Here is a 23,996-nt window from a genome sequence, read left to right as displayed (position 1 = left end):
AACAGACTGCCAATGACAGCCTCCATTTCTTTGTTTTTTAATGCATAGATAGTTGGGTTCTCCACACTGTGAGCAGTAAAATTAAATAACTATTGATTTTGCCTCTCTTTTGTGACAACCAAAATAAGCTGCTCGAAGTGGCCATCTCATGCTGACTAATGATAGGGCTGGCCTTGAGTGGAAACCTTCCCAGAAAGCCTTGCCAGCAGACTTCCCATAGCAACCTTCATCTCCTTGTTCTTCAAAGCATAGATAGTTGGGTTCAGCAAGGGGGTGAAACAGGTGTAGAAGATGCAGAGCACTTTATCGGCCATGAATTGACTGTATGGCTGCAGGTAAATAAACATAATTGGCCCAAAGTACATGGTAACCACAATGAGGTGAGAGGTACATGTGGAAGCAGTCTTTGTGGTCCTTTTAGAGTGGGGCATAGAGCAGATGGTATAAAGAATGAATCCATATGAGAGAAGCAGAGCAACAAAAGACATTAGTGACATAATGCCACTGTTGGTGACCATCATGACTTCCAGGAGGTATGTGTCAGTGCAGGCCAACTTAATGACAAAGGGGATGTCACAGAAGAAATTGTGCACAAGATTGGGTCCACAGAAAAGTGCATTAATTGTAAAAACCAATTGCACAGTGGTGTGGAGGAGCCCACCAGTCCAGCAGGCTAGCACAAGCCCCATGCATCGCCGCCGATTCATGAGTGTGGCATAATGGAGAGGGTGGGAGATGGCCACATACCGGTCATAGGCCATGGCTATCAGCAGGAGCATCTCACTGCCCCCAAAGAGATGAAGAAAAAAGATTTGTGCCATGCAACCATGGAAGGAAATGACATGGTGTTGGGCGAGGAAATCAAAAAGAGATCTTGGAGTGGCAAAGGAGGACAGGCAGAGGTCCAGGAAAGCCAAATGACCCAGGAGAAAGAACATGGGTGAGTCTGAAAGATGGCGACATCTGAAAATAGCTGAGAGGATGAGAATGTTGATGAAGAAAGTAGCCACGTAGAGGAGGAGGAAGACGATAAAGAAGACCAATTGGACCTCCCAAATTTCAGAGAGGCCCAGAAGGACAAACTCATTCACCATTGTCTGGTTTCCCCATGCCATTGTCTTCTTGCAAATCACTGTAAAAACTGGAAAGAGAGAAAAAGGTGGTAATGAGATACTTCCATTATAGCCTTAGCAAAGGGTGTAGCTATGTGTCAGCTGCCATTATTCTTGACTGGGTCCTGGGACCCCAGTCCTAATTGTTCATACATTATCCATAGGAACATAGGAAGATGACATATACTAAGTCCATTCCTCTATCCAACTCAGTATTATCTGCACCAGGAGTTGAGAACCTGCGGCTCTGCAGAGTCCAGCTCCTTACCCCTGACCATTGTCCAATCTAATTCAACAGATATCTGAAGGGCTGTGGTGCAAACACACACCTCTTTTAGGAAAACAGCAAGGTGCCTTATATTGAGTCAGACCATTAGTTCATATAGCTCAGTATAGTTTACACTGACTGGCAGTGGTTTTTCAGAGTTTTAGAGGAGAAAATTCACACTCCTACTTGGAGTTGCCAGGGATTGCACCTGGGATCTTCTTAATGGAAAGCAGATGCTCTACTAGTGAGCTATGGCCCTTCCCCATCAATGCAGCTCCTCTAAAATATATTGTCCTACAACACACACATCATCATCATCATCATCATCACCTTTCCAACTACAGTGGTACCTCTACTTACGAATAACTCTACTTACGAATGTTTCTACTTACGAATGGAGCTCCATCGGCCATCTTGGATGCTGTTTAGATAGGATTTTTTTCTACTTATGAATATTTAGATAGGGTTGCTTCGACTTACAATTTTTTTCTCCCAATGCATTCCTATGGGATTCGACTTACAATTTTTTCCGACTTACAAATGTGTGTTCGGAACGCATTAAATTCGTAAGTAGAGGTACCACTGTATCTATCTTCCTAAGAAGCAGACCACTTTCCAAAATACAATCTAAATTTGTGGAATATCTGAAGAACTACCCATTTGGGTACTCCAGATCTGCAGAAGGAGATTAGAGAAGATTCCAAGGAGAAGTTACCACACAGAGGAGCCCATGGAGAAGAAAGTGGTAGCTGCCATGTGCCCTTACGCAGTGGTTTCATTTAGCATCAGCTTCACCGGCAGGGGGTTTGACTGAGACTGCATCACAGGAATGTGCACACACAGAGAGGTGGATATGATAGATTCATTGTCTATGTTCATTACTGAACTGTATCCACTTCTTTTTTGTCGTGCAAAGACTTACCTTAAAATTGTGTGTTGCTCTGATTTAATTATTAATAGGCCAGATGCATTATCTTCCCCTATTTTGTGTTTCCTTTCCAAAGAAACACCTGGTTAGTCACCATAAGAAGTCAGAGTGCTCAGCCTGATGTCACAAGCTGCAATCACACTACAGTTTATTCCATTTCCCCATTTCTCGAACTGTTGATTTCTGCATTCACATGATATTTTACAAATATCACTTCCAGAACCATAGTGCTGTTTAGTCCTAGTTTCCATGTTATTCCTTTCCAGAGGGAAAAAAAATCATTTGCAACTAATACGGAAATGAGCACTCAATATTCACTATATTCCTCTATAGTTCTTGAAGTGGCTTTTATGTCATGTGAAAGCTCCAATTACATGCAGAAATCAACAGGGAAACACCAGGAAAATTGAACAAACTGCCATGGGTATGCAGTTGCTGACTGATGTAGAATGACAGTTCTAATTTCTCACATTCTTATATTCTCACTTAGCAAGGAACACAACTGCCCAAACCTCAGTCTACTGAAAGCATCCTGGGACTATTCTATTACAGATCAGACTGTGGCAAGGTGAGTATTCTGCCATGGTTAACCAATGCCTAGAGGAAACCCACAAATATAACACGAGTGCAGTAGACCTCTTAGAGGCATGCCATATCAGAAACTGGGTATATTATGTAGTCTCCAGTGTTCTGGATGGACAATTACATGATAATAATATTGACCAGTCTTCACACTACTCCAGTGTTCCTCAGCAGTCTATCCACCAAAAGGCATGTGAAGTTAGAGAATGGGAAAGGGAAGATTAGTTGATGGAAATGGCTGGAGAGCTCTTTGGAGATGTTTGCAATATGTCATTCCTCCCATTGTTTTCCACCTGCCTTCTGGAAAAATGCAATACATCCTCAAATGGTTTCTCACCCACCTCCAAAATCCAACAGAAATTCCTTGAGGTTGCTACAGCAACTTCTTCTGTCCTGATCATCATCAGCATGGAGCTGCTTGATCCAGTTCCTTCCTCTGCCTGTGGCTGGTGTGTGGATGACAATATCTATTTGGATGATATATCTGCTTGACTGCATTAGTTGTGTGTTATCTGCTCCAATGGTGCTAGAGAAGAAAACAATACTTTATCACTAAGGGATGTGACACACAGCTGTCCTCAGGGGTGCATCGTTGGTTGGTTTGACTTCTCATTTGGTTTCTTGGGTAGGTGGCAAGGGATCAAAAACAGGGTAATCTCTGAACTATGTGTGTGCACTCAACCAATTGAATAATCTCCAGTTCTATTAATCAGGAAGGAAGGAAGGAAGGAAGGAAGGAAGGAAGGAAGTATATCATATTAATATTATCAAGACATTTTGTGGCTATATCATTACCCAGGTGCTCAGGTGATCTGGCAACCCTGTTACATATGTCACTAGAAACATGCAGGTACCCATGTACCCAAAATACTGACCTCTGAGTGGTGGATCAAATGTTCACTGCTCTGAATATGTGCCTAGCCTTAAACCATTTTCAGGCAGAAATTCACAAATGGGGAAATGGGGAATCATTGTTGCCCTTCCATTAAAACTATATCAAAAAATACTGGACCACTACATTTAAATGATTCCATGTTCTGCCTCCAGAATCTTATCTTGAAGATCTATGTAGATCAGAGTTTTGTTTCTCCAAGAGTATGTCACGAAGAGTCGGACACGACTAAACAACAACAACAACAACAAATGATTATTTTTGGAGGAGAGAAAAGATGTGTAATCCCAGACCCACACATTTTACACAGTCCAGGCTTCCATAAGCCCTGTGACAGCCATTTGACTTTCTGATGCCATTTTGATGCTTTGTAATAATAATAGGGGACACGGGTGGTGCTGTGGGTTAAACAACAGAGCCTAGGGCTTGCTGATCAGAAGGTCAGTGGTTCGTATCCCTGCAAAGGGGTGAGCTCCTGTTGCTCGGTCCCAGCTCCTGCCAACCTAGCAATTCGAAAGCACGTCAAAGTGCAAGTGGATAAATAGGTACCACTACAGCGGGAAGGTAAACAGCATTTCTGTGTGTGCTGCTCTGGTTTGCCAGAAGCGGCTTTGTCATGCTGGCCACATGACCTTGAAGCTGTACGCCGGCTCCCTCAGCCAATAACACGAGATGAGCGCCGCAACCCCAGAGTCGGTCACGACTGGACCTAATGGTCAGGGGTCCCTTTACCTTTTAATAATAATATGCCAATTTATCTTTAACTTTAATGGGGACTCTGGCTACATACACACTATACCTTTAAAGTACATTCAAAGCACATTGTTTCCCACAAATAATTTGGGGCACTGTTACACCTCACAGAGCTATAGCTCTCAGTAACCTATTCCCTGTTCTACAGGGTCCATTATTCTTTGAGGGGAGAAATGTGTGTTAAATGTACTTTTAAAAATATATGGTGCACATATCCTCAGTGACCAGCTTGTAACTGTTATGGAAAAATTAATGAAATATCATTTTTTGCGTGCCGAGGCACCAAGAGGACCCCCCAATAACTCACACAGACACCATAATTTTGTTAAGGTTTTTGGCATTAAAATTTGGCCACAACTTTTTTATTAAAATACAATCAATTAAATGTGAGTGGTTGCTTAGTCATTGGTTCCCAGCCATCTGTCTCCCGCCTGGGACAGATCTGACTCCCTCTAGCCTAGTAGGGGAGTCAGTAAGTCAGCACCCCCTGAGAGAGGACAGGGCAGGGGGCACAAGCCCTTCTTTGTCCTCTCCCCAGATGCTCCCCGAGGCTCATGCGTGGTCCTGACCCCTAGCGGGGATAAACAGACAAACATGTGGAGCCCGGGATTCCTTTAACGGAATACTTCTATATGGCAGCAGCAATCACATGAGGGTCAGGCCCAGCCAAAATCCGTACCCCTCGACCAATTATTTGAACCAATGACTAACCGCAACCTTACAAGTTGTGACTAATTGCAGCATGGTAGGCAAAAACCACCTGACACCAGCCAATCAGTCAAATGGCAAAATTCCTACCAGGCCCCTGAATACAGGCGACCACCTAGACAGGCACTGCAAGGTCAAGCAAAGGGGCCTAAATGAAGCGGAGGGTGGGCGGGAGATTCGAAGCAAGCAGCAAAGAGGTAGCACAAACTGCTCCTTCAGCTTAAACCAAGCAAGGGCTGTCAATCATCAAATTGCAACAAGGAAAAAATCCCCAGCAACAATTAAACCACCAATCAAAGCCAAATATCAGACCCACCCCCCAAGGCCCTGGGTCGTCTTGTTAGCCCAGCCGCAACCCATGCTCTCTCCTATGGAGAGAACCTGCTTTACCAGTAAAGCCTGAGCTGTAAACAGAGAGCAATACAACAGTCATGTTTAACCCCTAGTCAGCACTGAGACTCCTCCAGCCACATAGCAGGAAATCCTTCCCAAGCTTCCCCTCTGGTTTAACAAGTATTGATAACTATCCCCACAGATTTGCCCAAAGAGCAGCTACCGGTATCAATGTATGAATAAACAGGTGCTTGAAAATGGATTCTGGAGTCAATGTATTCACTGTTTCAAAGGGTATCTCAAACTGGTTTGGAAAAAGGTATTGTCAAGCATCTTGATTAACAGACTCGTAAATATGCTGGAGAAACATGAAATCTGAGTGTGTCCTGATTTACAGGTACAACCCTTTTCTCTGCCATTTTGGGGGTAGCTTTTCTGTTACAAGGGTGGGTACTATCTGAGGGTTAAAAAATTCTAACATGCTTTTGTTCTGGTCCCTTCTTCTCCTTGCATGGTCAGTGGGAGTCTGCTTGCAAACAGAACGATAATGATCAACAGCTTGCCTGGCTTTCTTTGTTTTCTCATTGTTTCATCTCTGACTAACATAGCTGAACACCCCTGCCTTGTGGCAAAACTGTGGGCCCAAGATCTTGCTCATATCACACCTCTGTGGCAGCATGGGCTTACACATGAGTTAACACATAATGTATGTGTGATCAGGGATGTGTGAGTGAGGACAAAATGCTTTTGATTGTTGAAGATCTAGCCCTGCAACCTGAAAAAATAATAACTAAAATCTGAACATTGTAAGGAAGGAAAGAAAAAAAGAACCAATTCCTTATTCTTCCTCTGGGGTAAAGGGCAGTGAAAAGGGTCACATTCTTTTCCTCTTTGGGAATAACAAAATACTTCCCTGCTCATCTAAAGGCCTTGGCACACAGATACTGGAAGCTGCCATAGTAAGAGCTCAAGAGACTCAAGGCAGAGACACCCCAGCTATCAGTCTTCAGGGAGCTCATTAAAAAGTTTGCATAGTGAATCAGATGGAGAAAGTGCAGGTGAACTCTGGGATGGGATTGGAAATGGTGAAGCAGTAGGCCTTGATCTGGGCCCTAGTCCAACAACCATTTATCCAAGGAATAAGGCAGAAGAGCGTGTCCATGGAGAAAAATTTACAACCATTTGTGCACTGTTTCAACTAGCCATGCCTTACTTCAGGATATTCCATTCCTTCCCCTTTCCACTCAAAAAGGAATTTAGAACCCCTAGGCTGGTGAACATGCTCAGTACTTAATCAGCAGAGTTATGTGGGGGGTTTTTTTGGGGGGGTGCCTTCCCCTAAGGTTATTTTGCATTTTATTGTTGTATTTTTGCAAACCTGGCGGTTCTCCCAGCCTGATGATGATGATGTAAAAACTAGAATTAAACTTGAATGCAAAGCTCACATTTCTTCAGGTTTAAAGTACATACTGTAGTAGCTTCCTGGGAGCTCTAGTTCCACCTCACAGAGCTACAGTTCCTATCATCCATAACAAACTACAGTTCTCAGGATTCTTTGGGGGAAGCCATGTGCTGTAGATGTGTGCTGAATGTGCTTTAAATGTATGGTGTGAATCTGTCTGCTCAGTTAGGGTTGCCATGTGTCCTCTTTTTCCAGGACATATCCTCTTTTTTAGGGGTAAACTTTTTGTCCGGATGGATTTTTTAAATTTGCAAAAATGTCTTTGGCTATAATTTCTGGATGAGACATAGGCATAACTGGTGGCTGAAGACTTGCTTTCTTCTTCTCTTCTCCTGCCCCCCTCAGCAATATATCACAGCTTCTATAGCCTACATATAACAGAGGTATTTAAAATAAGAGTCGTTATAGAGTCCTCTTTTTTGCTCTTCAAAATATGGTAACCCTAACTCAGTGCAATGACTCATAACATGTACCTGACTAGACATTATTGGATGACGGGATCAAGAAGTGTAGATGAACATTGTCCATGCCTTTCAGGTAGTATCTTATTAGGCTTTCAAAAGTTACCAACACTTTGCCTTGTGTGTAACCTTAATACTATGGGGACCCACTGCAGTCTCCACCTGCATATCCATAACAAAGTGGCATAAGAAATAGATTAGATGATGGAGAATTGTCATACAAGTTTATTTATTAGAAACACTCTTCATTATGAAGAGTAAAGGAAGTAGAGTCCACAGATGGACTATAGTGTACACATGAAGGAATGGAGCGGATTGGCTTCACATGTGGCATCCAACTATATTTTACTCAGAGTAGACCTGTTGCAAGTAATGGACTTTACTTAATCATGCTCATTAATTTCAATGGATCTGCTCAAACTAGTTGAATACCACACCAAGTCTTGCCCAGCCTTAATGTGTGATTACTTTGGCAAGCTATTAGTTATTACACCATGAAGTTGGCAAACAATATGCAACTACCGTATGGATAATTGTTATGTGTTACTATGGATCTTCCCATGCAGTATAATATGTTTGTGCTTAAAGATTTAAGGAAATTAAAACATATCATCGTCTGCCTTGCAAAGCAGGCTGAGCAGAGAGATAGGGAGCTAACTCCATAATCAGGCAACCAGAGGTTCCCACACTGAGATTCAACATATAGTCCTTTTCCATACATTAATCAAGGACAGAATGAATGCATGTGGAGAGAGAAAGCCGCCTTTCCTGTAGAACTTCCTTTTTAGAACTTGTCTATAAAGCTTCACATGCAGCTTTGTATACACAGGGGGATGAAGACACACTTCTTCAGATATCAAAAGCACATCTGAGGTGGTTGTGAGAACATGATGGCTAGTTCCACCATGCCATGCTGGCCACCCTCTTCACCAGCCACATGCTTGAAGACTGTAAGACGGGTCACGTTCATGTGCTGGTGGAGAAATTGGCAACCTTTATAGGCCTTGCTGCCCATTTAGAAGGAGCAGAAGACATATGCAACTTATGTCAGAATTATGTTGAACCATACAATCAAAAGAGCAAAGCTTGTCAACATGCCAAGATCTTGGAACATCAACAGAAGCCCAGGCCCAGAAACCACCTATAGAAGCTTGCTTCCCATCTTTGAACATGGAGGTGGTCACCTCTAGAGGCGGGGTGAATAGGAAACCTGCACAATACAGAGATTATTAATTGTTTAGATAGAAATAGCAACCAGTAATGGGGCAGAATAGTCCCCAGGTGTTATTAGAGGTGACTGATCATCCACTCACCACCTCAAGGATGGGAAGCTGTTAAAATATGTTTGTGTGACTTGTAGTTTAGATTAAATGTGGTGACAGGTGATCCTGAACAGAGAGGCAATGGCTTATATGGTATGACATGGAAAATGAAACTAGGACTAGGGCAGAAGGACTGGTGCACAAATATGATCTGCAGCAGTAAGTTTGTTAGGGCTGTTGTATAGTTACTTTTAGACAATAAAAGTGTTACAGTGGTACCTTGGTTCTCAAACTTAATCCGTTCCGGAAGACTGTTCCAAAACCAAGGCATTCCAAAACCAAGGTGTGCTTTCCCTTAGAAAATAATGCAAAATAGATTAATCCATTCCAGACTTTTAAAAACAACCTCTAAAACAGCAATTTAACATGAATTTTACTATCTAACGAGACCATTGATCCATAAAAGGAAAGCAATAATAAAAGTAATATACTATAAAATAAATAAAACAGTATTATAGATAATAAAAATTAATTGTTTTCTCTTATCTGCACTGTTGATAGTCATTGTTTGCATGGGGGGGGGGCTTTTAACCATTTCTGCAGTCACACAATCAATCAATCAGTAGCTGAACTGGGATCCACACAGTCACATAAACAAATTAACTGAAAAAGCTTCAAAACAAAAAAGGCAAAACAAATCCTGTAGCAAAAAAACACCAAATATCAGCTCCAAATATCAGCTCAGAACACTGCAATCGGAAATGGAAGGCTTGAATTACAATGGGGGGTGCAAATTAGCAGTGCAACAGGAAACACAGAGGGAAGCAAATTAGCAACTCAAAAGGGAAACAGAGGGACTCAAAACGGAGCATGTTCAGCTTCTGAAAAAAAGTTCGCAAACCAGAACACCTACTTCCGGTTTTGCAACGTTCAGTTTCCAAGTTGTTCGTGAACTAAGCTGTTTGAAAACCAGGGTACCACTGTACTGTTAATCTACTGCAGTCTCTGGAATTCACTAAGCAAAGGGGGTGTAAGAAATCTGGTGAATAATGATTAAGTGCAAGAAAGCATAAGAATAAAAGCAAGTTTTGCAATTTTGTTGTTGTTTAATCGTTTAGTCATGTCCGACTCTTTGTGACCCCATGGACCAGAGCACATCAGGCACTCCTGTCTTCCATTGCCTCCCGCAGTTTCATCAAATTCATGTTCGTAGTTTCGAGAACACTGTCCAACCATCTCATCCTCTGTCATCCCCTTCTCCTTGTGCCCTCCATCTTTCCCAATATCAGGGTCTTTTCTAGTGAGTCTTCTCTTCTCATGACGTGGCCAAAGTATTTGGGGCCTCAGCTTCAGGATTTGTCCTTCCAGTGAGCACTCAGGGCTGATTTACTTCAGAATGGATAGGTTTGATCTACTTGCAGTCCATGGGACTCTCAAGAGTCTCCTCCAGCACCATAATTCAAAAGCATCAATTCTTTGGCGATCAGCCTTCTTTATGGTATTGCAATACTATGATATCGTTATCTTTCACTTGTCTGGAGATTTTGGTATATTTTTTTCAGCAGTTTCCACATAGCAACTTTGATCTCCTTGTTCCTCAGTGTATAGATCATGGGGTTCATCACAGGGAAGATCACAGTGTGGAAAAAGGCCACCACCTTGTCAAACGGGTGGTCCTGGAAAGGACGGCAATAGATATAGATAGCTGGGCCAAACATAATGAAGATAATGATGATGTGGGTGATGCATGTAGAGGAGGCTTTCTTCTTTCCTTGGCTTGAGCCCTTCCTCACCTTGACAAGGAGGGCCAAATAAGAGATGAGGAGGAGGAGGAAAGATGCAATTGTGACCAAACCACTGTTGACAAACATGACAAACTCTAATGTATAAGTGTTGGTGCAAGCCAGCTTGATGATCTGGGTGATGTCACAAAAGAAGTTGTCCAACTCATTGGGGCCACAAAAAGGCAGTGGGGCAATGAGAATGACTTGTATCATGGAGTGTATGAAACCTGCAGCCCATGCACACAGCAGCATAGCCCAGCAAACCACCCTTGTCACCACAGTGACATAGTGCAGTGGGTGGCAGATGGCCACATAGCGATCCACAGCCATGGAAATAAGGAGAATGATCTCTGCCCCACCAAGGAAATGAATGAAAAAAAGCTGAGCCATGCAGCCTCTGTAGGAGATGGTTCTGCAGCCAGCCAAGAAGTTGGCTATGATCTTCGGAGTTGTGACACAGCTGTAGCAGATGTCCATGAAAGCCAGGTTGGCCAAGAGGAAAAACATGGGGGATCCCAAATGGGGGTCATGCCTAATTGTCATAATGATGAGGACATTTCCAGGTAGGATGATGGCATAGAAGAGCAGGAGTAGGGTACAGAGGAACAGCTGCACCAACCAGATCTGTGATATTCCCTGGAGAACAAACTCGACCACTACTGTATGAGTCCCATTTTCCATCCTTGCAGATTATAGCCTTGAAATGGAACAATGATGAAGACATTTATCACAGAATTCCCTCCCCCTCACTTGTATGCATTCCTCTACATGCAGCCAGTTAGTAGGCTGGCCAAGAAAAGATGAACCTTCTAAGTTATGTCTGGATCAACTGAATTTTGCACAGAGAAGTGTAGATGATGTGGCATATCTCTGTGGGACGTCATTTATGGAAAAGGAAGGGGTGAGTTTGGCAGATAAGGAAACCTGTACAATCTGTTTTAGAACTTCCAAAATCTTATGCAGTACTTCTTATAACTCCAGAATATATTTTAAAAATAGATAGAGTTTTGATTGTTAGATCAGGGTAGGGGACCTGTGGGTCTCCAAATGTTGTTAGTCTACAACTTCCATTAGCCATGTTGTCATTGAAGGACAGGCGTTGTAGTTCAGAAACATCAGGAAGAGCAAAGGTTAACTAATGTGGAATCCATAAACTATAAGCTCTTTCCTGGCTGTTGGTAAAATTTATTCTCCCCTCTGCAAATGGGCCATCACCTTCCTCAAAGCTCCATCAAAAGCTCCCTTAATTCTTAAATCTGATCCTGTTTGTGTATTGCCAAACAACACTATTCATATAAATCAGCAAGTGACAGCATCAAGACACTAGTAACACAGACAAAAACATAAATTAACATAGACAAAACCACAAAGTTGCCACCAACTTCAAACGTTCCCACTTCCTCTCAAGGTCTAGATGTGGTAATGAAAGGGTGTGTTCCTTGGCCTTACTCACAGGTACTCCAGTGATGCAGTTGATTATTCCTTTGTGTTCCACCCAGGTGCAAAGTTATACCATTCCAGCAAGTGCCAGCAGGAAGCTCTGATCAATTCTCCCCAAAATTGGGTGTGTTGCAGTACTACAAGCAGCAGGGAGCAGGAAAAAGGCTCATGTCGATCCATTTGGTCTCCGCAGCTTTAGCTAATAAATACAGCAGGTCAGGATCACTCTTGTGTGATTCCAGCACCCATGTGTGATTCTTGTCCACAGAAATGGCCAAGCACGAGGCAAGATCTTAGTGGAATTCAAACCTTCTTAGTAGTGATTTCAGCCAAAAACTGGTGTGTGATTTCAGTCAATAGGAACTACAGCACAGGGATCTCTATGGCATAATTTAGCAAATCTAACAGTTCAGCTCTTAGACCCCCTGAATCGATACAACCTAACAACAACCAATGGGCTCCTCATTGTAAGGGAAGAAAATGATTCCTAGTTTCCTTCCTGATCAGATCTTCACTCTTGTATGCTTACGTTCTGAGTAACCTAGAAATGGATAGATCCATTGATTTTTCTCTCTCTGCTGCTCATTTTCCAAATATTAAATTCACTCCCCCAATTTCCACACCAGTGTGTGAACTCTCCTTAAAAAAAAAGTTCACATGAAAATTTGTACACATTTTTCTATGTATTTCTCCCACTTTTCACATTTTTGCAAGTATCCCCCCCAATATCTATGCTTTCTTTTGTTTAAAAACGATGTGCCAATACTCATATATGGGTTAAAGTGTTGTAGGTGCTTGTCCAGAAAGTCCTTGTCCAGAAGGGAATGTGCCTGTTCCTTTAAGGGCTATAGTGAAAGAAAGAATGGAGCCAAAAAACAGTTCAACTTATTCTTCCCCCCAAGAAGAGCTGCAGAAGAACAAGGAAGGATAAGGAAAGGGATGTAGAATTGAGAGAAAACTGCCTCTTGCCAATCCCCAATTACCTTCCTTAATTTTCTGGCAGTCCTTGAGGCACCCCTAGACTCCCTCATCCATCTCCATGGCTATATTGCTTCTGGCCCTAGGAGAGCCAAAAGTGGGGAGAAGAAGTTGCCTATTCAAGGACATCCAGGGCCCTTAGGAGCAGCTCCTTCCATTGCCTCCCAAGGACCTTATTAAAAAGTTAGCACCAAGGGCTTTATTGAAAAATCAGCTGTGAAGCTTCAACTGCCAGGACTTCAAAGTACAATGTGGGGCTGTTTGGAAGTCCTATAAATTATCAGTTTTTGGAGGTTCAAAAGTAGCATGGGGCTGTTTAAAACAGGGATTTCAAATAGCTCGTGCTGCCCCTTGAATCTTCAGGCAATATGCTGACAAAGCAGACCACCAACAGGATTGAACCCCACTGTTCCACTCATCAGGTGATGTCACCCAAGTACATAAGATGATGGACAAGTGGGTGTGGTTTGCAGAAGATGGCCTCATGAGTCATCTTGGACTCCCTGGAGGAACAAGGTTGACCCATGGGACAGAGGTTTCCTACCCCTGAGTTAACATTTGCCCAACAACACTAGAGACTGAATAATCCCTGGCTTTCGCTGACATGATTGTTGCATTATTGTTAATTTCTCTCATCTACTTTTGATCAGTCTTCTGCAGGCTTCCTCAACCTTAGCCCTCCAGATGTTTTTGGCCTACAACTCCCATGATCCCTAGCTAACAGGGATGGTGGGAATTGTAGTCTCGAAACATCTGGAGGGCAGAGGTTGAGGAAGCCTGGTCTACTGCAACCCAGGGCCAGATTTAGGTTTGATGAGGCCCTAAGCTACTGAAGGTAATGGGGCCCTTTATATGTCCAGCTGTCCTTTGTCAACAACAAATGGTTGTTGTTTTTTGTGTTGAATATATGCTATATGGTAATTTATGGACCTAATAGGTCCATAAACAACCCGAAACACTGTTCCTGTGTGTAGGTTTTACATTATTTGTTTTTTATCTTATATTTTTTCCTTTACATTTTTGGGGGGCCCCAAGAGAGTGGGGCCCTAAGCTATAGCTTGTTTAGCTTATATGTAAATCCGGCACTGACTGCAACTGTTAGTTGGGTTGTCACTCTTTGACTCCTGCCTTTTTGATGACTCCGCTTTTGCTTGATGGGCTCTGAAATCCTGTCAGGCCTGTTGTGCTGGCCTGCCCTGGATCCTTATCAGCAGTGAAGAAATTTGCTCTTTTCCACATTGGCAGAATGCATTACCCCAGTTATGAACTAGCACTGAAACATTCTCATGTAGAATCAGAAGAATCTTTATTTGCATCAGCCACTAGCCAAAGCAATAAAATAAAAATAATATAAAATAAAGTAAAATGTACTGAAGATAGAGGTATTTTTTTATAACAATGAAAAATACCTTTTGGGGGTTTACATCAATAATCAAATAATAGATCTTATTCTAATTGTCATATCTTATGTAGCCATATCTTACAGGGAAGTTGTATGATTGGTTATTTAGATTATTGTTGTTTAGTCGTTTAGTCGTGTCCGACTCTTCGTGACCCCATGGACCATAGCACGCCAGGCACTCCTGTCTTCCACTGCCTCCCGCAGTTTGGTCAAACTCATGTTCGTAGCTTCGAGAACACTGTCCAACCATCTCGTCCTTTGTCATCGTTATTTAGATTAGTGTTGCCTAATTTGGCTTTGTGGTGCTCAGGGCCGTCTTCAGCACCTTTGGCGCCCTGGCGCCGTGGTGTGATGGTTCCCTCCGCCATCGCCCCGTTTTCCAGCGCGACAGGCGGGCGGGCTTCCTGCGCGGCGGAGTGGTCGGCAGGTGGGCAGGCACAGCTGTGTGGCGCCCCCCCCTGCCGGGCCGGCGCCGTGGCGCCCTGTGCCACCCAGCCTGACCGTAGAGCCGGCCCTGGTGGTGCTATTAAATAGTAAAATATGACTGGCTACTGTCATGAAATTCTACTCAATATGATCCAGAGCAGAACTCCAACGTATAGTTAGCAGAGTAAAAACTTAAACACGTTGTAGGATTCCCAGTAAATAGACAAGAGGCAATTGTATTTCAGCCAGCAGAGCTTTACTGCTACTGAAGGGAAATGAGGATAATGGTCAGAAATCCAATACATTCAGGATTGGCACAGTCCATAAGAACTCCAGTTGCAGCAGACTGAATTTAAATTTATAATAAATTATCCTAAGTCTAAACCTTAACACTAAGCATACTATGTACAGTCGTACCTCGGGTTATGAACACCTCGGGTTACGAACTCCACAAACCCAGAAGTATTTTCACCGTGCACATCTTCTGCGCATGCGCAAAGCGCGGAAATCGTGGAAATCGCAGTTTGCGCATGTGCAAAATGGCACTTCGGGTTATGGCCATTTCGGGGTTCGGACTGCGTCCCGGAATGGCTCGTGTTCGTAACCCGAGGTACCACTGTACAGAACACCACACCAGAAGGAAAGAAAGACAGAAAGGAAAGTGAAACCCGGGCTCCTTCTGGCATTATTATAGTGAGCATGACCTTGACAGAAGAGATAAAAGAACCAGTTTCAACCAGCTTCAGTGGCCGGAGTTTGCTGCATGTGCCTTTTTGTCACCCACCCTCAGGGATGACACCCGGTGCGAATCACCCCCCTTCCTACGTTCCTGCTCAACTTCTCTAAAGGAATAACCCAAACATCATGAACCTTCTGCTTGTTTCTTTCACACAGAAAAGCTTCCAGAAACCCTCATTAATTAATCAGATTAGGAAAGATCTCTACATATCAGATCAAGCACAGCTATATGGAGAAAGGGTATCAGGGCATTCAATATAGGTAGATCATGAGTTTGGATTGCACAAAAATCTATCAGTTCTTTGTTTTCTGTGCAATTTTAATAATACAGGGTTCCTCTATAGGAGGTTTAGGCACATGAACCCCAACGATGTGTCACTGGACACCAATTCCCATCAGCTTCAGCTAGCATGGCCATTGGTCAGGAATGATGGGAGTTGGAGTCCAGCAAAGTCTTGAGGATCACAACATACCCACCTCTGCTCCATAGATTACACTTGAATATTCCTAGAATGTCTAATGATTAGAACAAAGGTTGATAAACTTTACTTATTACAAATACTCATCATTATTAGGAGAATGTTCTCAACATTTCCAACACTTAGAGGAGTGTGCAAGGAGGAAGATGTGAAGAAAACAAATGTGCTTCAAGTGTTTCTTGTTAGTTTTGTGCTGTATTTGGTAGAAAATGTATTTTACAAATCATAAATTGTACCGGGGTAAAGAACATGTACATTAATGTAACAGTTGCAAAGCAGGCGGCTCCAATCAAGGTCACAGATATGCTGAATGTTAACTTGTTAACTGCCTTTAAAAGTGTGTGTGTGAGGGTGGGGGTGTGTTAAATGTGAGGGTGGGGGTGTCTTGCTGTCATTTTGTTGCCTGAGAACATGGGAGTGTGAAGACTTCAAGCAGGCTGTGTCGGGGGGGGGGATTATGAAGACAGCCAAGCAAAGGACTAATGATTTATGCATTGCTATGAAAGTGTGTGTTTTTGAAGCAAGAAGACTCAACCCTCTCTTGGGCTCAAGGGAGAGAAATAAATTGTATTGAACTCAATATATAAATAATACAACTTGTTCAGTTGTTGCCATCCTGACAAGTAAAGATTCACCTTCAAGTTTTGTTTAAGAAGTCTATTTTACCACAAAGGTTTGGGAGTGAAACCGCAGCACCAATCTGAATGACTCAAAAATAGCTAACATTTTCCAGCATGAAGATTTGATTGGTTTTGGCAAGTTATTCCAAAGTTATTAAAAATATGTGCTAGCTTTACTACACAGTTAATTCATTAGACTACAGTGCTGAAAATCCATTTCACCCACGTTTATCACTTTATTTCATAGAAATACTTCATTTCATATCACCCTTAAAATTTACCTTGTATGTACTCACTATAAAGGCACTACTGTGTTACTACAACATTGGCCCAAGAAACTGGGATGATAAGGTAAAATAAAAGTGATCACTGAAGCAATAGACTCTCCTTTCAGATACCTGCCTAAATTTTATACTTCATCATCAGTCTCCACATAGCAACTTTGATCTCCTTGTTTCTCAGTGTGTAGATTGTGGGGTTCATCAAAGGAAAGACCACAGTGTGGAAAAAAGCCACTATCTTGTCGAAGGGGAAATCTTGGAAGGGACGGCAGTAGATGTAGATAGCCGGACCAAACATGATGAAGACAATGATGATGTGGGTGATGCATGTAGAGGAGGCTTTGCTCTTCCCTTGACCCGAGCCTGTCCTCACCTTGACCAGCAAAGCCCCATATGAAATGAGGAGGAGGATGAAACATCCAGTAGTGACCAGACCACTATTAACAAACATGACAAATTCTAATGCATAAGTGTTGGTGCAAGCCAGCTTGACGATCTGGGTGATGTCACAAAAGAAATTGTCCAGTTCATTGGGGCCACAGAAAGGAAGTGGTATGATGAGAATCACCTGGATTATAGAATGTATGAATCCTCCTGCCCATGAACCTACAACTAATGTCCAGCAAACCACCCTGGTCATCACAGTGGCATAGTGCAGTGGGTGGCAGATGGCTACATCCACAGCCATGGCAATAAGGAGGTTGATCTCGGCCCCACCCAGAAAATGAATGAAGAAAAGCTGAGCAATGCAGCCCCTGTAGGAGATGGTTCTGCAGCCAGCCAAGAAGTTGGCTATCATCTTTGGAGGGGTGACACAGCTATAGCAGATGTCCATCAAAGCCAAATTGGCCAAGAAGAAAAACATGGGGGATCCCAGATGGGAATATTTCAAAATGGTCACAATGATAAGGATGTTTCCTGGTAGGATGATGACATAGAAGAGCAGGAGGAGACAACAGAGGAACAGCTGCAGCTCCCAGATCTGTGATAATCCCTGGAGAACAAACTCTGCCACTACTGTATGGTTCAGTTGTCCCATCTCCACTACTGTATGGTTCCATTGTTCCATTTTTAGAGTGCATAGCTCTGCAGTCAAATAATGGTGGAGATGTTAAACAGGAAACATCTACAAGGTGGGTTTCCCCTTCCCCAGTTTCACCTCAAGGTTATATAAACAGTGCATACAACCCATTGGTTGGCTGGTTTGTAAGAAAGCAGGGGTCCAGTTATCATTTGGGTATCTTGTCCAGCTGTTGCTTTTTCAAAAGGCAAATGAAAAGTCAATTTCAATTGAAAAGAAGTTTATCATACTGGTATAGTTTTCAAAGTGCCAGAAATAGCTGCACTTTCTTGACTAAAGCTTGGTAATCTCTTTTCACCTAACATGTATTTTCTCTAATAAACACTGGCTTCCTTGTTTTCCTAAACTCAGAGTCTCAGTGTGATTATATCTGGGAGAAAGCATGCTCCTCCAAGAGGGATTCAGCATTCAGTTCAGCTTCTGCTGAGCACTCACCTCCAAATGCCCTCCCTGTTTTAGTGAAAGGATTGCAAGGAGGGTCATTGACTGAAATAAAAAAAATGAGGAAAAATAGAGTGGTGAAATTTCTATTTAATAAGCATCAGTTTGAGGCTCATCTGTGCATTTCATATTTTAGTGCTCTTTCACTTGCTGCCCCACTTAATACAGTAGAAATAATGTTATGATTAGCTACTAATGTCCTCCTTGTTAGGTTACTGGTGTGCTAATAGTTTCGGCTGAGTGCTCAGTGTGCCATGAACTCTCTCCTTCTCTGGGCAATATATGAGAGAGATATACATCTTTTGAATTAGATACAGGAAGAGATAAGAAATATCCAGCTGGGGGCAGATGTAGGTAGAGAGAACGAGCAAAAATGTTAGTTTAGAGAGATCATCTGCTTATAGTGCCTAATGTCAGGGACGTGCAGTTGTTCTCTTCACGCAGAAGCAGTAGCAGCAACAACAGTTTGTCGTTTCTATAGCTTTTATTTACAACTATTTACACAAAGCAGTACGAGACCTAGCCATCACCGCTCTCCTCACTATTGGCAGTTGGCTCCAGTGATTTCCGACTCCTTTTCTAGCAGCAAAGGCGGGAAAGTTTTTCGACACACACTCTTTCAGCCCTCCTTGTGCAGGAGAGGCAGGCTGTGGCACCTCCTCCATCCAGAGCTTAACCCTTGCATGGTCTGAGAAATCCCCTGTTCTCTTCCCTGTGCCCCCTCCTCTCCCTCCGTGTGCTGGGAATCTAAACCCTCCCTGCTCGTTCCTGGTTCCCCGTCACCATCGGTAGCAGTATTTCCTATCTCCCCAGGCTGTGGCCAATTCATTTCTTCCCCACTGTGGTACTGTATGTTAGGGGACTCGGTGCATTCTGAAGGCACCCTGGCACCTAACTGGAGTTAAGAGAGCACAGAAGTTGTTCTCTGAATATTTATTGCCTGCTTTAGGAGCGCCTGCTTGCTTCTGTCATTCTTTGCTTGGATATTTGTAAATAAAGCAAATATGCTGAACCTTGCAATTCCATTCCATGTATAAATAATGGGAATGAATAATCACAGGAAATAGATACACATACATAAAGGTTCTCTCCCAGATACCCACATTATGGACCTGTGAAGCAGAAATTATGCAAACACATGAATTTTCCAGAAGAGGGACCTCAAAATATTACCTTTCTATTTTTGAATCCCAATTCCTCCAAGAGAAAAGGCATGATTGTTCTTCTCTCTTTAAAATGTATGCAAGTTTTAGACTATCTTTTGCAACATAGAAAACAATGAGTGTATGTTTCCTAATGAGAGAAAAACAGTATAGATGAACAAATTAGTATTGATTTGATGAGGAGAAGAAGCAGAGCATAAGAAGATGGTCTATCTAGCTTGGTATTATCTGCACTGACTGGCAGTTGCTATCCAGGATTTTAGACAGGAGTCTTCCCTAGGCCTACCTGGAGAACCCAGAGGTTGAATCTGTGGCCTTCTGCATGAAAGGCAGGTGTGCTACCACCATAGCTGCCAAGTTTTCCCTTTTCTCGCGAGGAAACCTATTCAGCATAAGGGAATTTCCCTTAAAAAAAAGGGAGAACTTGGCAGCTATGGCTACCACTTCACTATTGGTAGCAGAGAGAATTCAAGAACCTTGCCCATCCCACCCTTGTGGCTATGGAGTGAATACAGCCACCAGCTCTCTCACCCTATTCGTCTTGCTGCTCCTCTTGCTTTCTTGCAGAAGGAAGGAAGGAAGGAAGGAAGGAAGGAAGGAAGGAAGGAAGGAAGGAAGATGTATAGTGGGAGAAAGAGAAGGCTGAAGTGTGAAGATGTAGCTGCCACTTACCCCTTGCTGCCACCAAGTGTATGACAGCCCTTGAGGCAGCAGAAGGTCTCCTCATCCTCCCTAGCTATCTTACTTCTGGCCCTGGGAGAGCTGAAGGTGGGGAGGTGTGTATCAAAGGATAAGCTAGACCCTTGGGTACACCTCATCCACAGGCTACCAAGGGCCTTATTAAAAACCAAACTTCTTTTTCATTTATTTTCAATACTTCAAGGCTACTTCGAGGATGTTGATTAGAAGCTTGTGGCTGACAACCCCATTTTGCAATCCTAAGTACAGTTATTGGGAAGTAAATATATTTGCATAAACATGCGTAGGAAAGTATGGTAAGGAGGGGGCACCATGATGATTTTCTGGGGGCAGTACACAGGATATGGATTTTCTCCTCTGCTACATTCCCCAAGGAGATTGATTGTTTTTATTTTTTAAAATAAAGGTTTTGCTCTCTCGGTGAAAAAAGAGGGGCATTTTTTATTTGGCAATATTTATATATGATATTTATGATTTTTGTCATGTTAATACCATGGTTCCTACAAGGAACACAAAACAGTATCCATGTTCTCCAATATAAATTCATTGGAGTGTCAGAAAGCGATGATGTCTACCCTATTTGCATAAGATCTACACATCCATGAAAACCCTGAGCCCCATGAATCTTGGGAAGAGGGACTGATTGCAAAATCACTAATTTTTATATTTCTTCATCAGTCTCCACATAGCAACTTTTATCTCCTTGTTCCTCAGTGTGTAGATCATGGGATTCATCAGAGGGAAGACCATGGTGTGGAAAAAGGCCACCACCTTGTCAAAGGGATAGTCCTGGAAGGGATGGCAGTTGATGTAGATGGCTGGAGCAAACATGATGCAGGCAATGATGATGTGGGTGATGCACGTAGATGAGGCTTTGTTCTTTTCACAGCTTGAGCTTGTCCTCACCTTTATTAGCAGTGCCCCATAAGAGATGAGGAGGAGGATGAAACATGCAGCACTTACCAGGCCACTGCTAACAAACATGAAAAATTCTAATATGTAAGTGCTGGTGCAAGCCAGCTTTATGATTTGGCTCACATCACAGAAGAAGTTGTCGAGCTCATTGGGGCCACAGAATGGGAGAGGGATGATGAGAATGACCTGGATTATGGAGTGCAGGAATCCTCCAACCCATGAACATGCCAGCATACCCCAGCAGACTACTTGGGTCACCATAGTACCATAGCGCAGTGGCTGGCAGATGGCCACATACCGGTCAATGGCCATGGCAATGAGAAGGAACATCTCAGCTGCACCAAGAAAATGAATGAAAAAAATCTGAGTGATACATCCCAGATATGATATAGTTCTGCGGCCAGAGAATATGTTAGCCATGAGCTTTGGTGGAGTGACACAGCTGTAGCAGATGTCCAAGAAGGCCAGGTTGGCTAAGAAGAAAAACATGGGGGATCCCAGATGGGGGTCCTTACAGATTGTCAGAATGATGACAAAGTTTGCAGGTAGGATGATGATGTAGAAGAGCAGGAGAAGAACACAGAGTAATAGCTGCATCTCCCAGAGCTGTGACAATCCCTGGATAACAAACTCTTTCACTACTGTGTGATTCCCATTTTCCATCCTTGCAGATGTAGTCCTGCAAAACAATTATATTTGGATTGCTTAACAATAAATGATTGCAATACCTCTGCTCCTTTTTATACACCTTGTTATAAATGGAACCATTTGGTAGGCTGGCCAGAAGTAGATCAAAGTAGCTCACAAGTTAAGCTTACATTCAGATTCTGTGGCTTTTCCACAGAGAAATGATGATTGCCTACCAGCACTGTATGGGTTAGATGTCTCAGTGATAGGTGGTCCATCTGGACTGGAGGGCTAAAAAATGTCCAGAAAACTAAACCCAGGAGATGAGTCACATAGAGTCCTCTGTGATCTGAAGATGTCACTGAGAGTGAAGTGGAGAATTTCAGTTCAGTGTGCAGTTAAAGCCAAATCAATTACATTTGCAATTTCAGAACCAATAAGCAAACCATAACACAACTATCATTTGACACATGTACTTGACTTATCCAAATGGATTGAGCCTGGAAGGGCAAAACAGATTACCACTGAGTTATGGCCCATTCCCCAAATCTAAGGCTAAGAAGACTGAGATCCAGTACTGCTGCTGCTGTTGGTGGTGGTGGACCCTAAACCTTTGTTCCTCCAACCACAGAGATTCTCAAGACCATGATAGAATGGTGAGATCTGGATGAAAACCTTTTGCTGCCTGAAGAGATGAATAAGATGGTGCCCCCCTCCCCCAATACTACACACAGCTGCTGACAAAACTGGCAACTTAACTTTGCTTTGATACCAGAGAATCCTCAACTACACATCAACTACAACCAGCTTAGGAGGCAAAGTGCAAGCAATATGGCACACCCAATTCTGTCCTCCACATTTCCCACCCAGCATCTGCCACCTGAGGCAGCTTCATCACTTTGCCTAAATGGTAATGCTTGCCATTCTTGCAGGGCTCGGGACAGAGTAGGGACAGAAGGATTTGTCATTTTTGGTTTCTTGGTTTCTCATTTTCCCTATCTTAAATTCCACTCCCCACTTTTCAAAATCAGTTTGATAATTGTTTTAAAAAGAGCTCTAATCAAAATCAAGCATCATTTTAATACAAATTCCTTCTATGCCTCCCATTCTGATCCTCCACCAGACCCCTCCTCCAAGTTCTCTTTGCTTCCTTAGTAGTGATTAGCAAGGAAGTTAAGCACATAAGAAGAGCCTGCAGGATCAGGCCAGTGCAGCATCTTCTTCTCAGTGTGGCCCACCAGATGCCAGCAAGCAGGACAACAGCACTCTCCCCTCCTATGGCTTCCATCAACTGCTATCCAAAGTGAGCTGAATGATCAGTAGAGGAGCAAGGGAGGAAAACTCAAGCCATGCAAAAAGACAATGTAAAAAAGAGCAGAGATGAGGCAAACATTTACCCTTTGTTGCCCTTCAATTTGCAGACAGCCCTTCCGGCAGAAGAAATCTTCCTCATCCTCATATTTATATTGCTTATGGAAGAAGTGCATCCAAGGATATAGTGAGCCCAGAAGAAACACCTTCCACTGATCCCAGAGGACCTCATTAAAAAAGTTAGCAAAAGCCAATTTCTTTTATTTCAGTGGTGCTTCAAAGATATTGAGGATCAGCATGTGGTTTGACAATCCCATTTTCTAGTCACTTCCCTGATTAATTGTCTCTCTTTTTTTAAAAAACAAAAACCTAAACACTGAAAATAATAAATAATAGCTCTCCTTTTTTGTACAGGAATTAATTTTATGATGCATACAGTGGTACCTTGGTTTAAGTACACAATGGTTCTGGAAGTCTGTACTTAACCTGAAGCATACTTAACCTGAAGCGAACTTTCCCTTTGAAAGTAATGGAAAGTGGATTAATCCGTTCCAGATGCATCCGTGCAGTACTTAAACTGAAAGTGCTCAAACCGAAGCGTACTTAAACCGAGGTATGACTGTCCATGGCTATGGGCTATGGGTATTAATAACAGTTTTGTTAAATGATTATGATTATTATTTTTTATTAATTTTCACAGTAACAAACTTCACAAAAAATAAACATCAAAAAATTTTTTTAAAGGAAAAACAGAAAAAATAGAAAAGAAAAAGAAAAAATATTTACATATCCAATATCAATTCAAATTTGGAATTCCTTGAATTCCTTGACTCCCTCCACTCCTTCCCCT

General features: G+C 42.6%; 4 protein-coding genes across 4 annotated transcripts; all 4 read right to left on the bottom strand.

Moving 5' to 3' along the window:
- Positions 1–155: 155 nt before the first annotated feature.
- Positions 156–1,124, bottom strand: LOC118095624 (olfactory receptor 4K3-like). Its single transcript, XM_035136871.2, has one exon. The coding sequence runs from the start codon at positions 1,113–1,115 to the stop codon at positions 156–158; it is 960 nt and encodes a 319-aa protein (XP_034992762.1). The 5' UTR covers positions 1,116–1,124.
- Positions 1,125–10,281: 9,157 nt separating this feature from the next.
- LOC118094974 (olfactory receptor 4N2-like) lies at positions 10,282–11,226 on the bottom strand. Its single transcript, XM_035135801.1, has one exon. The coding sequence runs from the start codon at positions 11,224–11,226 to the stop codon at positions 10,282–10,284; it is 945 nt and encodes a 314-aa protein (XP_034991692.1).
- Positions 11,227–17,030: 5,804 nt separating this feature from the next.
- LOC118079207 (olfactory receptor 4N2-like) lies at positions 17,031–17,978 on the bottom strand. Its single transcript, XM_035103230.3, has one exon. It carries the CDS (start codon positions 17,976–17,978, stop codon positions 17,031–17,033), a length of 948 nt encoding a protein of 315 aa, XP_034959121.3.
- A 2,969-nt stretch (positions 17,979–20,947) lies between these two features.
- Positions 20,948–21,871, bottom strand: LOC148684028 (olfactory receptor 4N2-like). Its single transcript, XM_088655117.1, has one exon. It carries the CDS (start codon positions 21,869–21,871, stop codon positions 20,948–20,950), a length of 924 nt encoding a protein of 307 aa, XP_088511243.1.
- Between the last annotated feature and the right edge of the window lie 2,125 nt (positions 21,872–23,996).

The sequence above is a fragment of the Zootoca vivipara genome, chromosome 12 (assembly GCF_965207765.1).
Source record: "Zootoca vivipara chromosome 12, rZooViv2.hap1.1, whole genome shotgun sequence".
NCBI lineage: Eukaryota > Metazoa > Chordata > Lepidosauria > Squamata > Lacertidae > Zootoca > Zootoca vivipara.
The sequence above is the reverse complement of the archived record's forward strand: the minus strand, read 5'-3'. Positions and strand labels throughout refer to the sequence as shown.

Excerpts from the sequence above, each read along its gene's own strand:
- LOC118095624 (XM_035136871.2), bottom strand. The coding sequence starts at position 1,115 with ATGGCATGGGGAAACCAGACAATGGTGAATGAGTTTGTCCTTCTGGGC.
- LOC118094974 (XM_035135801.1), bottom strand. The coding sequence starts at position 11,226 with ATGGAAAATGGGACTCATACAGTAGTGGTCGAGTTTGTTCTCCAGGGA.
- LOC118079207 (XM_035103230.3), bottom strand. The coding sequence starts at position 17,978 with ATGGAACAATGGAACCATACAGTAGTGGAGATGGGACAACTGAACCAT.
- LOC148684028 (XM_088655117.1), bottom strand. The coding sequence starts at position 21,871 with ATGGAAAATGGGAATCACACAGTAGTGAAAGAGTTTGTTATCCAGGGA.